The 13,554-nt window shown below is 43.7% G+C and overlaps 1 protein-coding gene across 1 annotated transcript in view; it reads left to right on the top strand.

The window, feature by feature from the left end:
• The first annotated feature begins 803 nt into the window (after positions 1–803).
• ABLIM1 (actin binding LIM protein 1) overlaps positions 804–13,554 on the top strand; it is a 293,808-nt gene continuing 281,057 nt past the window's right edge. Inside the window, exon 1 of the mRNA XM_042960677.1 lies at positions 804–984. Within this exon, the coding sequence (XP_042816611.1) occupies positions 972–984 (13 nt within the window). The 5' untranslated portion in view covers positions 804–971. The remainder of the gene's footprint in view (positions 985–13,554) is intronic.

Here is a 13,554-nt window from a genome sequence, read left to right as displayed (position 1 = left end):
TTGAGGTTTATCTCAGAACAGTAGGGGACTTAGTGTTTTTCTCGTTTTTTGTTTTTCACCCTGGCATATAGGAAACGTGTATTGGTTTGGAGCGTTCTCCCTACTCTCCAACCCAGCCCAGCCCTGACGCTTCAGGGTAGAAACCATGAATCAAATGTGTCTACTGACCTTAGTTGAGGGCCTGCTGACCTCAGATGCCAAGGGGGCTCAGCCCTTCTCTGCAGGGCTTACCTCTAAGGTCGCTGAAGAAAAGTCCCGCCCAGCCCACCCAGACGACTTTGAAGGAGCTCCTTGGTCGCTAATTTGGCATTGACGCCCCCAGCACCCCCCCCCCCTCCCGTGAACTGCCCAAGGCCTTCTTCCCACTGAGGGCCAAGCCCCCTGGGGCAGTCGTGGCCTAACCCTCCGGTCAAGGGCATCGCTTAGGAGAGGGAGCAGAACAGCTCGGTCCCACTTTCTTTCTCTGGGACCAAAGCAGAAGGCTGGAAAGTCACTAATAATAGCAACAATATTATTACTAATTATTTTAAATTAAGAAGTCCAGCCGGGGAGAGGGAAGACGCAGACCCTTACTGCACGCCCCCACCTCGTCCGGGGACAAAAGCCCCGCCCGGCGCCGCAGCCGCTGGACCGGGTGGGCCCGGCCGGGGCGGGGGAGGCGGGGGAGGCCGGGAGGCCGGGAGGCGGGGGAGGCCGGAGCGGCGGGCCCCGCCCAGCTCGGGCCGCTGGCTGTCAGCGTTGCCGCGCCCGGCGGCGGGTCCCCGCGATCGCCGCGTCCCCGCCCGCCCGCCGCGCTGCGCCCAGCGGGCGGCCAGGTGTCCTGCGGGCGGCGTCCCCGCGTTGCCAGCCGCCTCCCCACGGCGGGCGGCGGGCGAGGGCGCGCCGGTGTGCGTCTCGAGGATATTTTCCTCCCCACGCCCTGCCGGGCTCTCTCCTCTGCCCTCCCTGCTTCGGCTCCTGCCGCCTGAACCATGTCCGCAAGGGGTGAGTGGGGACCAGGTGGGCACTGTCTCCCGACCCCGCGCCAGGCCCGGCGGGGCAGGGCGCGGACCGGGGCGGGCCGGGCAGGTGCGGAAGGGCGAGGGGGCTGCGGGAGCCGCGCCGGCCCCGACCCGGCCTGAAACTTTGGCAGCGGATCCGTGGGCTCTGGGTGGCTGGGGGCGGGAGGCGGGGGGGAGGGAACCCTCGCCCTTGACCTTGATCCCCGGATGCGGGCAAAGCCTGAGGGCCGAGGTCGGTGCCTGGCTCACCTGTACAAGCTGTAAGGCGGGGCTGGGAGGGCGTGGGGGATGGGCTTCCCGTTGCCCGTCCTGCTGGGGAGCCGCCTGAAGGGCTGTCCAGGAGAGAGGAAGAGGTATTTTTTTCCTCCTTTCTTGTTACCATTTTGCAGCTCGGTTATGGAAGGAATCCAGGGTTTGATGCAGTATGATTTAAAGCTGCAGTGCTTATACCCCATTAAAAAAAAAAAAAAAAGTAAATTCCCTACCTGTACTTCTCTTAGCATTAATCTTCGTCCGCCACCCATTTTCTTTCGGGGGTGAAACAATCACTGCAGGTAAAACTGGGTGAAAGTAAAAAAAAAATAAAAAAAATAAAAAAAAATCCAAATCGCTTTCCAGGCAGGAGCGAAGGGAATGTATTTCTTGCCATCTGGAGCCAGTGGTGATGCTGGGGAGAGTGGGTTAGTCATAGCTCAGTGGCTGCTACTATGAGTGAAATATTAAAGAGATCAAGTCATTGTGCACTTTGCCAGCAATTAAAATGAAGGGACTTGGTTGTTTTGCCATAAGCGTTTAAGGAAAATATTGATTATCTTCAGATAGCGTATTTGCAAAGCAATGAGTTCCGCCCCTTTTGATGCCCTAAAGCTTATAAGAGGAATTGCAGAGTTGCTTTTGTGTCTTTTTCTTTCCTTTTCAACTCTGAAGGGTTCACCCTGCTTGTGGAGGGGGACAGTTTAGGAATTCAGTAACATCTGTTGGATAATTTAGTGTTGCTTTTGAGGGTTCATTCTGGGGCATGTAATGAATAGACTAATTTCTAACGCTTCAGTTCCTTTTTAAGGAGACTGGTCTTTGTTGATCTGGCAGTAAGGTTGGTTGGTTCCATACCTGGTGGTAATGACAGAATTTACATCTGTAAATACTGGGCTACCGAGGTGACAGGAGGCCCTGAGATACTACCTGCTTAATGATTTGTGATTAAAGGAAAAAAAGAGGGTGGAACCGATATGATTATTAGGGGGCTGGGTGTGTATATGGGATGTTTCAAGTGACTCCAACTGTACAATCTCTGAACTGTGTTCTAACACTGAGGCTTTTGGTCCTGATCTCTGTCTTCGGTACCACAAGGAACATGTGAGGAATATCTCTCGTAGGTGTAAAGCTCTCTGTGGTCAGAGTCCACTTCTGATCCAGCTTTATATCATCCAAACCCCTTAGTATAGTACCTTGCACACTGTAGGTGCCACGTGACTACCGGGAACCTGCTATATTCTAGGGACGTGAAGTTCATTAAGTACCACCCCCCCCCACCCCCCACCCCAAACACACACTTGTCTCTGGCCCTTCTATTTCAGGATCTCTGTGCTTTATCTGAGGATATGAATGAGGATGGCCCCAGGGATTCAGAGGGCTAGAGCCTTGGGTTGGGCTCAGATATTTCTCAATGTTTCTCAAATATTTCTTCTTGAACCTGGTTTCAAGCAGGATGATTTGTAGTCGTAGACATGTCACTCAGTTGTCTTGTTTCCTTTTCAAACTATGTTGGTAATTTTGTATTTAACAGTTTACAGGCTGGGGCGCCCAGGTGGCTCAGCTGGTTGAGCGTCCGACTGCCGCTCAGGTCATGATTTCATGGCTCGTGAGTTCGAGCTCCACATGGGGCTCACTGCTGTCAGCGAAGAGCCTGCACCAGAGCCTCTGTCCCCGCCCCCCCATCACCCTTCCCCACTCTTGCTCTCTCAAAAATAAATAAACATTTCAAAACAAAACAAAAAAGAAAACAGTTTAAAGTCTTAAGAATACTGCAGGGGCAAAACTGCATGATAATTAATATCAGTTATTGCATTCTTACCATGTGCCAAATACTTTGCATGTATTAAATCATGTAAGCTTCATAATAGCAAGATCAAGTCGATACTGTTATTACCTCCCCATTTCACAGATGAAGGAACTGAGGTTTTGAAAGAGTCTGTAACTTGGCTGAGCCCAAACAGTTGGTAAGTGGCGGATCCTGATTTCCAGTCCAGGTCTGCCTGACTTCTGATCACATCGCTTTGTTTTACTGCCTTTTCATTATTAGTCCTTTGAATGTTATAGTAAACATCCCAGTCATTGATTTGCCAAGAGAGAAAATGCTCTGTACTTGAGAGTTAAAGGAAATGGCCTTTGTAAGTAACTTGGAACTCCCAGTGCATCTGGAAACATTGTCACGGGCATTTGGTAATGACGAAGTGAAGGAGACAAGGCCACTTGATCCTTGCCCTTGTTAACTTGCTGTTCCCATTCTGTTTCCTCCTACTTCAATTGTGAGGACCAGAACTTCTTACATATTACCAATAACTGAGGACTTTTCTAATGTTTTTATGAAACACTTTTGTTTTTGTGAATTTCTAAAACAACAACAGCAACAACAAAACCAATTCTAAGTGATTAGCAAAGTACCTAGTAGAGTACTTTGAATTGAGCCGGTGTGGAAAAATGTCTGTTTGCCATTTATTTTTTACAAAAGATGTCAAAACTGTGAGCTTTGCTATGTTTTCTAATTCAGTATCTAGTTTCACCTGTACTCCTGAAAGGAGAGCTAAAGCTTCAGGGTCAGAAGGTTAATGTCTCTATTTAAATACCTAATTTATAAATAGGAAGGTCGTTAGATATTTGGAAAGATAAATTTCATTAATCTAAGAAATGATCTGCTTATTGCTAATATCTAGGCTTGTAGGTTATGGTAGGGGTAGGAATATTTTTTAAACATCGAAAACTGTTGCATTTCATTAAAAAAGTGAATTTATCAAAAAATTTTAGGGAGAAAATTACCATTATTTAATTCATCTGGTCTTTAAGATATAAACGGAGTCCTAGGGGCACCTGGGTGGCTCATCAGTTAAGCGTCAGACTCGGTTTCAGCTCAGGTCATGATCTCCTGGTTCCTGAGATCAAGCCCTCCGTCCGGCTCTGTGCTGACAGCGTGGAGCCTGCTTGGGATTATTTCTGTCCTTCTCTCTCTGCCAGCTCCCTGTTCATGTTCTATCTCTCTCAAAATACGTAAACTTAAGCAAAAAAAGATATAAACAGAGTCCTAAAATTTAATTCACTTTTCAAACTCACAATAAAAAGTATTCTTTTTTTTTTTTTTCAACATTTTTTATTTATTTTTGGGACAGAGAGAGACAGAGCATGAATGGAGGAGGGGCAGAGAGAGAGGGAGACACAGAATCGGAAACAGGCTCCAGGCTCCGAGCCATCAGCCCAGAGCCCGACGCGGGGCTCGAACTCACGGACCGCGAGATCGTGACCTGGCTGAAGTCGGACGCTTAACCGACTGCGCCACCCAGGCGCCCCTAAAAAGTATTCTTTAATTCCATGATACAGCAAGTTAAGACATTCCCATCGTGTAGTCTTTTAGAATATTTTCATCAAAGATTTTTAATTTGGTGTTGTATTTTTACTACTACAGGCCAAAATGGAGCTGCCATATCTTTGATTTTTGGATTGCCGACTAGAGGAAATTATAACACTTAGAGTAGAATTTCCAAAACTGGGGAGAATAGTCTAGGCAATCATTTAAAAATGTTGTTTCCCAGGATTCATTCCAGATCTAATGGCTCAAAAACTCTGAAGGCAGAGCACCCAGATCCATGTATGTGAAAAGCTCCTCAGGTAATTCTAAAAACCATTACAATACAGCAGGATCATAGGAATCACCTGGAATACTTAACAGTGATACGAGGGCTCTTTTTCAGATCTACTGAGTCAGAATATTCAGGGGCGGGCCTGGGAATCTGAATGGTTCATAAGCCCCCAGTTAATTTTTATGTATAGGCAGATTGGGCAGCTATTAAATTAGAGCTTGTTTCCTCTAAGTCAGGGTTCTGTATTATCCAGCAAGTTTTGAAAAAAGCTGCTTATGAATTATAAAAGTAATATATTAGGATTCACTAGTGACATATTAATATCGTCAAAATACCTTCTATTAGCAAATTAATGGATATACTAAATGTTTAAGTTATAAAGTAATATAAACTCAAACAGAAATATATAAGGTTAAAAATGAAAATTCCCTATTTTTACTCTCTTCCTACCAAATCCTCAGAATTAAGCGTGGCAAGCATTACATACTGTGCATACTGTCTGGAAGTTTCTCTCTAATTAGATTTGGTTAAACATAATAAATATTAAATACGTAGTATGTACAAGACACATGGCAGTGTAACGTAAGAGATCACTCGTGAACCCACTAGCTTTTCAGAAGCTTGAGTCTTGAAAAAAAAGGTGCAGGTATGTGTGGATAGAGTCCATTGCACTGGGCGGGGAAATACCTCAACCTATGTGTGCTGTAGAAATGTTAGATCATTATCTTCGTTTTCAGAACTTCCATAAAACTGGAAGAAATATGAATGTCCATCCATTGGGGAATGAGTGACTAAGTTATGGTATATTCATACCATGGACTATTTTGCAACTATTAGAAAGAATGAGTTAGATCCATAATGTGTTTGGTCTGGAGGGATGGTCATGATACATTGTCAAATGAAAAAGGGTAAGTTTTAGAATAAAGTGTATATAATACAGAATCCCAGTTTTGTAAACTGAGGAAAATCCATATGTGTGCAAATGTGTGGGCTCTGTGGGCATAGAGAATATCATAGAACAGTATACACCAAGGTTACTGCAAAGGCAAGGGTGAGGAGAGGAGACAGCTGAACTTTCTATGAATATATCTTTGTGTTGTTTGCTAGCAGATAGACATAGCTTTAATAGACTGAGAGAAAAATCCAGTAAAGAAAAAATGTATTGGGGCACTTGGGTAGCTCAGATGGTTAAGCGTTGACTCTCGGTCTTTGGCTCAGGTCATGATCTCACGGTTCATGAGATTGAGCCCCACAGTGGGCTCTGCACTGACAGCATGGAGCCTGCTTGGGATTCTCTCTCCCTTTCTCTCTGCCCCTCCCCTGTTCATGCATGCTTGCTCTCTCTCTCTCTCTCTCTTCTTTGTCTCAAAATAAATAAACATTTTTAAAAATTTTAAAAAATGCATAGTGCCTCCCCATTTGTTCATTTATTTAAGTCAGGGACATAGGTTTTTATTCAATCATTCAACACAATTTATTGAACACCTGTTATGTACCAGCAATTGGTGAAAATAGGACCCAGTATATACCCTCAGGGAGCTCACAGTTTTGTGGAAGAAACAAATACATACATTCTTTTTTTTTTTTTTTTAACATTTATTTATTTTTGAGACAGAGAGAGACAGAGCATGAATGGGGGAGGGCCAGAGAGAGGGAGACACAGAATCCGAAACAGACTCCAGGCTCCGAGCTGTCAGCACAGAGCCCGACGCGGGGCTTGAACTCACGGACCGCGAGATCATGACCTGAGCCGAAGTCGGCCGCTCAACCGACTGAGCCACCCAGGCGCCCCTACATACATTCTTATAACAGGATATACTGAGTGCAGAGGGAAAGAGGGATAACACGAAATATGTAGAGAGAGTCTTATGGTGATACAAAAGTGGCCCTGAACGCAGCTGTTGGGGTAACGACCATGGGATCTTGAAAAAAAAAGGGGGGGGGACTGTTTTCTTGAAGAATGAGTTGGATTCTTGGATGAGCCAGCTGACAGAAGAAGATGGGATTGAGGAATGGGTTTTTTAGGGAAAGGGGCACAGAAAAGAAGCTGTACAATGTGTGTTGACCTGGAAAGCATATTGGTGCTGGACCGCATGCTTGCCAGGGAAAGGAGAGCCAAATCTGAGCTGAGTCAGGAGGTGCAGAGGGCACTTTGGGGAAAGGCCGACGATGCAGGGAATTTTGCGTACAAGGAGCTGTAGTTCTAGACAGCACAGTGGAAGCTTGTGGGTGGTGGGAGATGGGCAGCCAGAGGGAAGAAGCACAAGGCAGAGAGAGATTAGAAGGGAGAGGAAATGAGCAGGGACGAGGGCTCTTCATAATTTCCAGGAGGCGGACCGCAGGAATGAGGGAGACGGTTGGGCAAGATTGGCCTCAAGTGTCCCCACTTTGGCATTAGGGACTTCGGTTGCAGACCGTGCTGAGTCCTGGGCAGCACCTGCTGAAGGCAGCGGGCGGTGAGGGCTGTTGTTAGCTTTCTAGGGTAGCAGCAAAGCCCTGTGCTGGACAATGGTTCTTCTGCAGGGGTGGGGTGCAGAGGGACTATGAGAATCAGAGCTACACTCGTTTTTGCTGACTTCTTCGGCTTCCATGCTTACGGTGGGGTTTACAGTGGGGCTCAGCAAACTTGCATCTGTTAATTGATGAAGGGGCCACTTCCATTTTTTCTGCTTTCTCTCTCTTACTTCTTCCTGGAACTGGATGGCTCTGGCTGTTATACTACCCGTTGCATTACTCAAACTTTATCATTTTCTCTCACGGCGATGCTACACAGATTAACGCATGGAGGGTTCTTATTTCGTGTTCTATGGGGTCCATTTTTCTGGCCTGTATTAGCTACGGTTTTTCTTCTCTTTGAGTTACAGAGCCTCAAGGAGTTTATCCAACTGCAGACAAGTAAGCTATCTGTGAAAGCCAAGTTTAGCCATTAATAACTTTGATATGAAAAAAAATTCAAAAGAGCAACACATTACACTTCCTGGAAGTCTTTTTTTTTTTTTTTTTTTGCCTTTAAAATAAATAGGTTTGTAATTCAATAGATTTTTTTTTTTTACCTGAGAGAAATAGTTTTTGACATCAGTATCTTACAAGTGGAAGAATTATGTTTCAGAAGGTTAAATTGTTCCCACATTGTATCTATAAACAACATTACCATTTTTTAGTTTTGATTCTTCAGGTGGAGAAGTTTGATTTAATCGTATTTCTTTTTTTTTTTTTTTTTTAAGATTTATTCATTTTTGAGAGACAGAGTGTGAGCAGGGGAGGGGCAGAGAGAGAGGGAGACACAGAATCGGAAGCAGGCTCCAGGCTCCGAGCTGTCAGCACAGAGCCTGACGCGGGGCTTGAACTCACGAGCTGTGAGATCATGACCTGAGCCGAAGTCGGATGCTTAACCCACTGAGCCCCCCAGGTGCCCTGAGTTAATCATATTTCTTAGCTTATAGCTCCCTCTTCTCATCAGTTCATCAGACCCTTATCTTATCTCATCTTATCTTATCATCTTAGGCCTCACCTCAGAGGAATGTAAACTGAGTTAGGGGTGTGTGTGTGTGTGTGTGTGTGTGTAAAGTTATGCACACAGCTGACAGAATGTGACAAAGTGGTAAAGATTATCATCCAGGAATGATCATACTGATAAACTAATTGTGGCTGCCGATAACAAGGGCACTTTCACTTCAGAAAAGAGGTGGAATTTGAGTTGGACCTTGAAGGATGAGTGGGAATACAGCAGGTGGAATGCGGAGAGATGTGCTTTTCTTTCAGAAGGGACAGTGCAGGGGAGGGGTGGAAGTGCAGGGTGTGTGGGGAGGAAGAAGTCTGGGATATATGAGGGGGCCAAGATTTGCGTGGGGAGAGGAAGAACAGGAAGACAAGGGGAGATGTATGAACCTGGTAAGCCTTTACATCAAAGTCTTTTCCTAAACAGAGAAACACAAAGGCAGAGAAGGGAAGTGGGAGGTCTGTTCTTGGTAAGACTAAGAGTAACTCATCCCTGGTTGTGCAACTGCCCACAATACATATTAGAGATGGTATTTTATTGCCAAATAATGCTGCAGTGAGTTACGTTTCATCCTGACCAGGGTTCTCATGGAGGTAGAAATCTTGCCGAAAGCCTGCTCTTGTGTTTCCTTTCGTATGGCAGATTAGGCTCTCTGAGCCTTATCTTTAGCACCAGATCATCCCAGAACTGAGGATGCCGGCACCTGGGAAGGCTGAATACAGAATAGCCAAGCAACATGTTTGACTATAGCAAGAGGAAGGAGTGAGGCCGTCCCCCCAGAGAAGTGTGTGTTCTTAACTTGATCCTATTTTTACATGCACATTACTAGTTCCCTCAGTTCTAGGGAAGAACAAAACAGCACTAATTAATAGAGACTGTTAAAATGAAAGATGAAATGTTGTAGAATTTATGGCATATTTCCTCTGAGATGGTAAATTGGTCTTTATCTCCTTTTATGGGAGAGAGATTTCTTTTTCATGAGCCTGTAGTTTCAGGTTCTTCTCTATCTTGGTCTATATTAGTATTCACTGATATAAGTAGTACTAATCACTTGATACAGTTTGATATTTTCTTGCTCCGTTCACAAGATGCTGCTTGTTGAGACCTCAAATGTACTTCACTTGTGGCTGCCATTTTCTGCTTAATCACTGGTTTCCAATGTACTTGGGTAGAGAAAGGGAAAAGGTTGTGAGTGGTTAGCGTTTCACCCTGGTTCAAGTAGCGGTCTCTAGGAATATCATCCACCTGTCCATCCATCTATCCATCCCATAGACATCTATTGAGCCTTCCTAGAGTCCATATTCAAACACATCATTGAAAATCCAGCTGTCTGTACCCATTATATTTTATATTGTCATGAGGAGTTGGCATGTTGCTTTCCCTATACTGGTATTTGGGATTGTTCTCTCTCAGAATGTGCAGCTTGTGCCAAAAGAACCTGCTTTGTTCAGTTCTCTCAAGGGCTTTTTGAGAAGCATTTTGAAGCTTGGTGGTCTTCTCCTGTAGCCTATCTTGTCCACCCATCTTGGAGACAGCATGGCAAGTCTACATGGGTACCTGTGACTCTACCTATGGAAAGAGCAATCCTCTGTTTCCTGCAGGCTCACCTGAGGCACTCCCATTCTTACCTCTTGTTTTCTCCCATGCAGGGTAGGGTATGCTCTTTGCTGCCTTTGTGAGTGCCTCGTGGTCTAGAGCACAAATGTCATCATTCTGTCACAGACAACAGCCGGAGGCCCAAACCAACCCATGTACAAACTGGAGAAGAAGCTGTTTTAAGGGTTAAAAAGAGAGAGAGACAGAGACAGAGAATGAGGGAGGAAGAGAGAGAAGGAGAAGATATGAGACCGACAGAGGGATTAATGTCGCTCAAACAAGATTATTAAAAATTGAAAATAGATTGGATAGGAGTAAAAAAGTGTTTGCTAGTATAAGTTAATTGTTACCTTTGTTCTTTATTGAGAAGGGAATAGAAGCCCATGGAGTTGTAATTTATGTTCGTTATAAAAAGGATGCCACAATTCAGAAAATATATGCTTTCTTTTCTCTTCCACTAAGAACAGAAATGTCAACCATTTATCTGTAAATTTTTTCACAGCAAGCAAGACGACTGTGATGGACAGTAGTTAATCTTTTGATCTTTTGACCTTTCCCACTGATACTCAATCAGATAATGTTCATTGAACCTTTTTCCTAAAGTAGCCAGATTTATTCCAATTCTCATCCATTTCTGCACCAATGATACTAATATATTAATTAATGAAGTATTATAGCAAATATTTATTGAACACTCTGGGGTGAGGATTGTCATGATTTGGAGGTACAAAAATATTAAAGGATGTTAGAATTTGTGATTGAATGAGGCTTGGGCAATTAGGGGCTGATCAATGTATATTGCTCACATTTAACTATATAGTATGTTTTGCATGTACCATATAGGTCATCCAAAGGGGGTATTTCTTTTCTTTTTTTTTTTAATAAAAAAAAGTATTTATTCACTTTTTTGAGAGAGAGAGAGCAAGCAGGGGAGGGGCAGAGAGAGACATACACAGAATCTGAAGCAGGCTCCAGGCTCTGAGCTGTCAGCACCGAGCCCAACGCGGGGCTCGAACCCACGAACCATGAGATTATGACCTGAGCCGGAGTGGGCCAATTAACCGAGTGAGCCTTCCAGGTGCCTCCAAATGGAATATTTCTGTCTAGGACAAATGCTAAACCTGATGGGATACTGGGACAATAGATTAATAGTGGAGTTATCCCAGGCAAGTTGGAACTGTGGCTTTCCTAACTAATAGTTTCTGGCCAGAACATGCTTTGGTGGAAATGTATCCCTTTGTCTCAAAAGATAGAATTTTGGTCAATTTCTGAATATCTATTTGTAGTATTAGGTACATTGTATATTATCATCATCATTTAAATTAAATCCTGGGCTGGCTATTTCCTGCCCTTCAATACAGCACTTTTCCGGGTTATTTCCTCTCATGGGAACTTGGTATGTATGTTCAGATATAATTACTACTATAGACAAACAATAACATTTAGTACAGAGTCAAACCCAAATGAATTTTTGGAGCATTTGTGGGTTTTTTGGGGGGAAGGGAATGATAATTCACATTCTAAAATAGAATTTATCTTATATCGGTTAAACTATCTACTGCAAAGCTGTCGTGGAATGGAAATGTTTAGTTCGTAGTCATGTTAAATGAATGGTTCTGTTTCCTCCAGTTAATGCAGTTTTGAAGCAGCTTTAAAATGTTCAATTTACTTGTGGTTATTCTTGGGCTCACTACTGCTTGATGACTCTGTCCAGCGTATTGGAGATGTATTTCCCCAGTACATTGCATTATTTTATTGGGAAAATTGTGTAATGTGCATTTACCACTTTAAGTAATTTGTCCATATTTTCTTTTATGATTATAGGATGGGCAAGTTCTTATTCAGTAAATGTACATATAAAATCCTTTGTCTTGGGACACCTGGGTGGCTCAGTCAGTTAAGCGTCCGACTTTGGCTCAGGTCATGATCTCATGGTTTGTAGGTTCAAACCCTGCATCGGGCTCTGTGCTGACAGCTCAGAGCCTGGAACCTGCTTCAGATTGTGTCTCCCTTTTTTTTTTTTTTTTTTTTTTTTTTTTTGCCCCTTTCCCACTCGTCCTCTGTCTCTCTCTCAAAAGTAAACAAACATTAAAAAAATAAATAAAATAAAATCCTTTGTCTTACTGAGCCCTCCATTAGAATAAAAAAGAAAGCAGCAGTTGTGGGTCAAGCACTCAAAAATTACTTGCTGATTGACCAGAGATCATACGACTTTGGTCCTTTGTTAGATAATTTTTTTCAGGCTTATAAGAGGAAACACTCTACATATAAAATTATTTTTATTCACATTTTAATAAATTCTTGTTTCTATACAGAGTGTTCTTTCTCCAGCTCTAGAATATCATTACATGTGAAAATAATATTTGATGGTTATCTATGAAACTGTTAGAGTCAGTTTATAGTTTTTCCTAAAGAAAATATCCTGTAATGTGTTTTGCTTTTAAGACTGGGTCCAAGGTCTTTACTCATGCTTTTCTTCTCCAACTTATTGAGAATTCATTTACAAAACACATCCACACCAGGGTAGCCACCAGAGAACTTAATGGTAACAATGAAGGGAAATGAGGACAATGAAGTAAACAGCTATTTCTGGCTTTCAGCTCCGAATGGGAATGAACAGAAGGAGGGGAGTCCCAGAGTCGGGGGGGGGGGGGGGAGGAGGGGAGAGGGGGAAAGCCATAATTTTTAAATGTTACAAAAAAATGTTGAAAAGAGATGTAGGTTGGCAATCTCTAATGGACTCCTGGGAGACTTTTGTTGTTGTTGTTCTGTGTAAAACAAGGGCAGCTTTATTTTGATTCATTTAAGCAATTGGGTTAAGTAATGAGCATCCATGATGGTTCGGTTTTCTCACCAGCTCCTTAGTTACTGTTTATTTTAGGAGAGTCTATTCTGTAGATTCAGATAAATTGTAGAATTGTAGTTATAGATGATGTTTTCGTGTATCCAGTCATTCAGTAAGTGTTAGTTGAACACCCACTAAGTGCTCAGTTTGTGCCAGGTATTGGGGTAAGACAGCCACTTACCAAATAAATATATAATGGGACAGGTGGTGATGAAGTGCTGTAAATAAAAATACAGAAGAACGAGTAGAGGAGAGGATGCTGGGCAGATGGGGGACAGGAAGGGGCTATTTTACATGGGATGATAGTGGAAGGCCTCTTTGATAAAATGACATTTGAGCAGGGACCCAGTGGAAGTGAGGAGGGCCATGCAGGCTCTGGTAGAGGGTTTTCTAGACAGTGAGGTAAACAATGCAAAGACCTTGAGGTCTATCATGAGGACTCCCAGGGAGGCCAGTGTGGTTGGATCAGAGAGGACAGGCGAGAGGGTTGAAGATGAAATCAGAGAGATGGGGCGGGGGGCGGGCTGTCAAATTGATCCTTGCAGGTTACTGTGAGGTTTGCATCTAAGTGAGACTGACAGAGATAGGACATCCCTGGGAATAGTTCCGAGCAGAGTTGTGACTTTATTTGATGTAGTGTGAAAGGATCACTTGGTCAACAACGTGGAGAATAGACTGTAGTGAGTGGAAAGATTGGTTAGGAGGCTATTATAATGATCAGAACAAGAGAAAGTGGTGATTTAGACCAGATGGTAGGAGAGC

This window comes from Panthera tigris, chromosome D2 (genome assembly GCF_018350195.1).
Source record: "Panthera tigris isolate Pti1 chromosome D2, P.tigris_Pti1_mat1.1, whole genome shotgun sequence".
NCBI lineage: Eukaryota > Metazoa > Chordata > Mammalia > Carnivora > Felidae > Panthera > Panthera tigris.
Note: the sequence above shows the minus strand (reverse complement) of the source record. Positions and strands in the feature narration are given on the sequence as shown.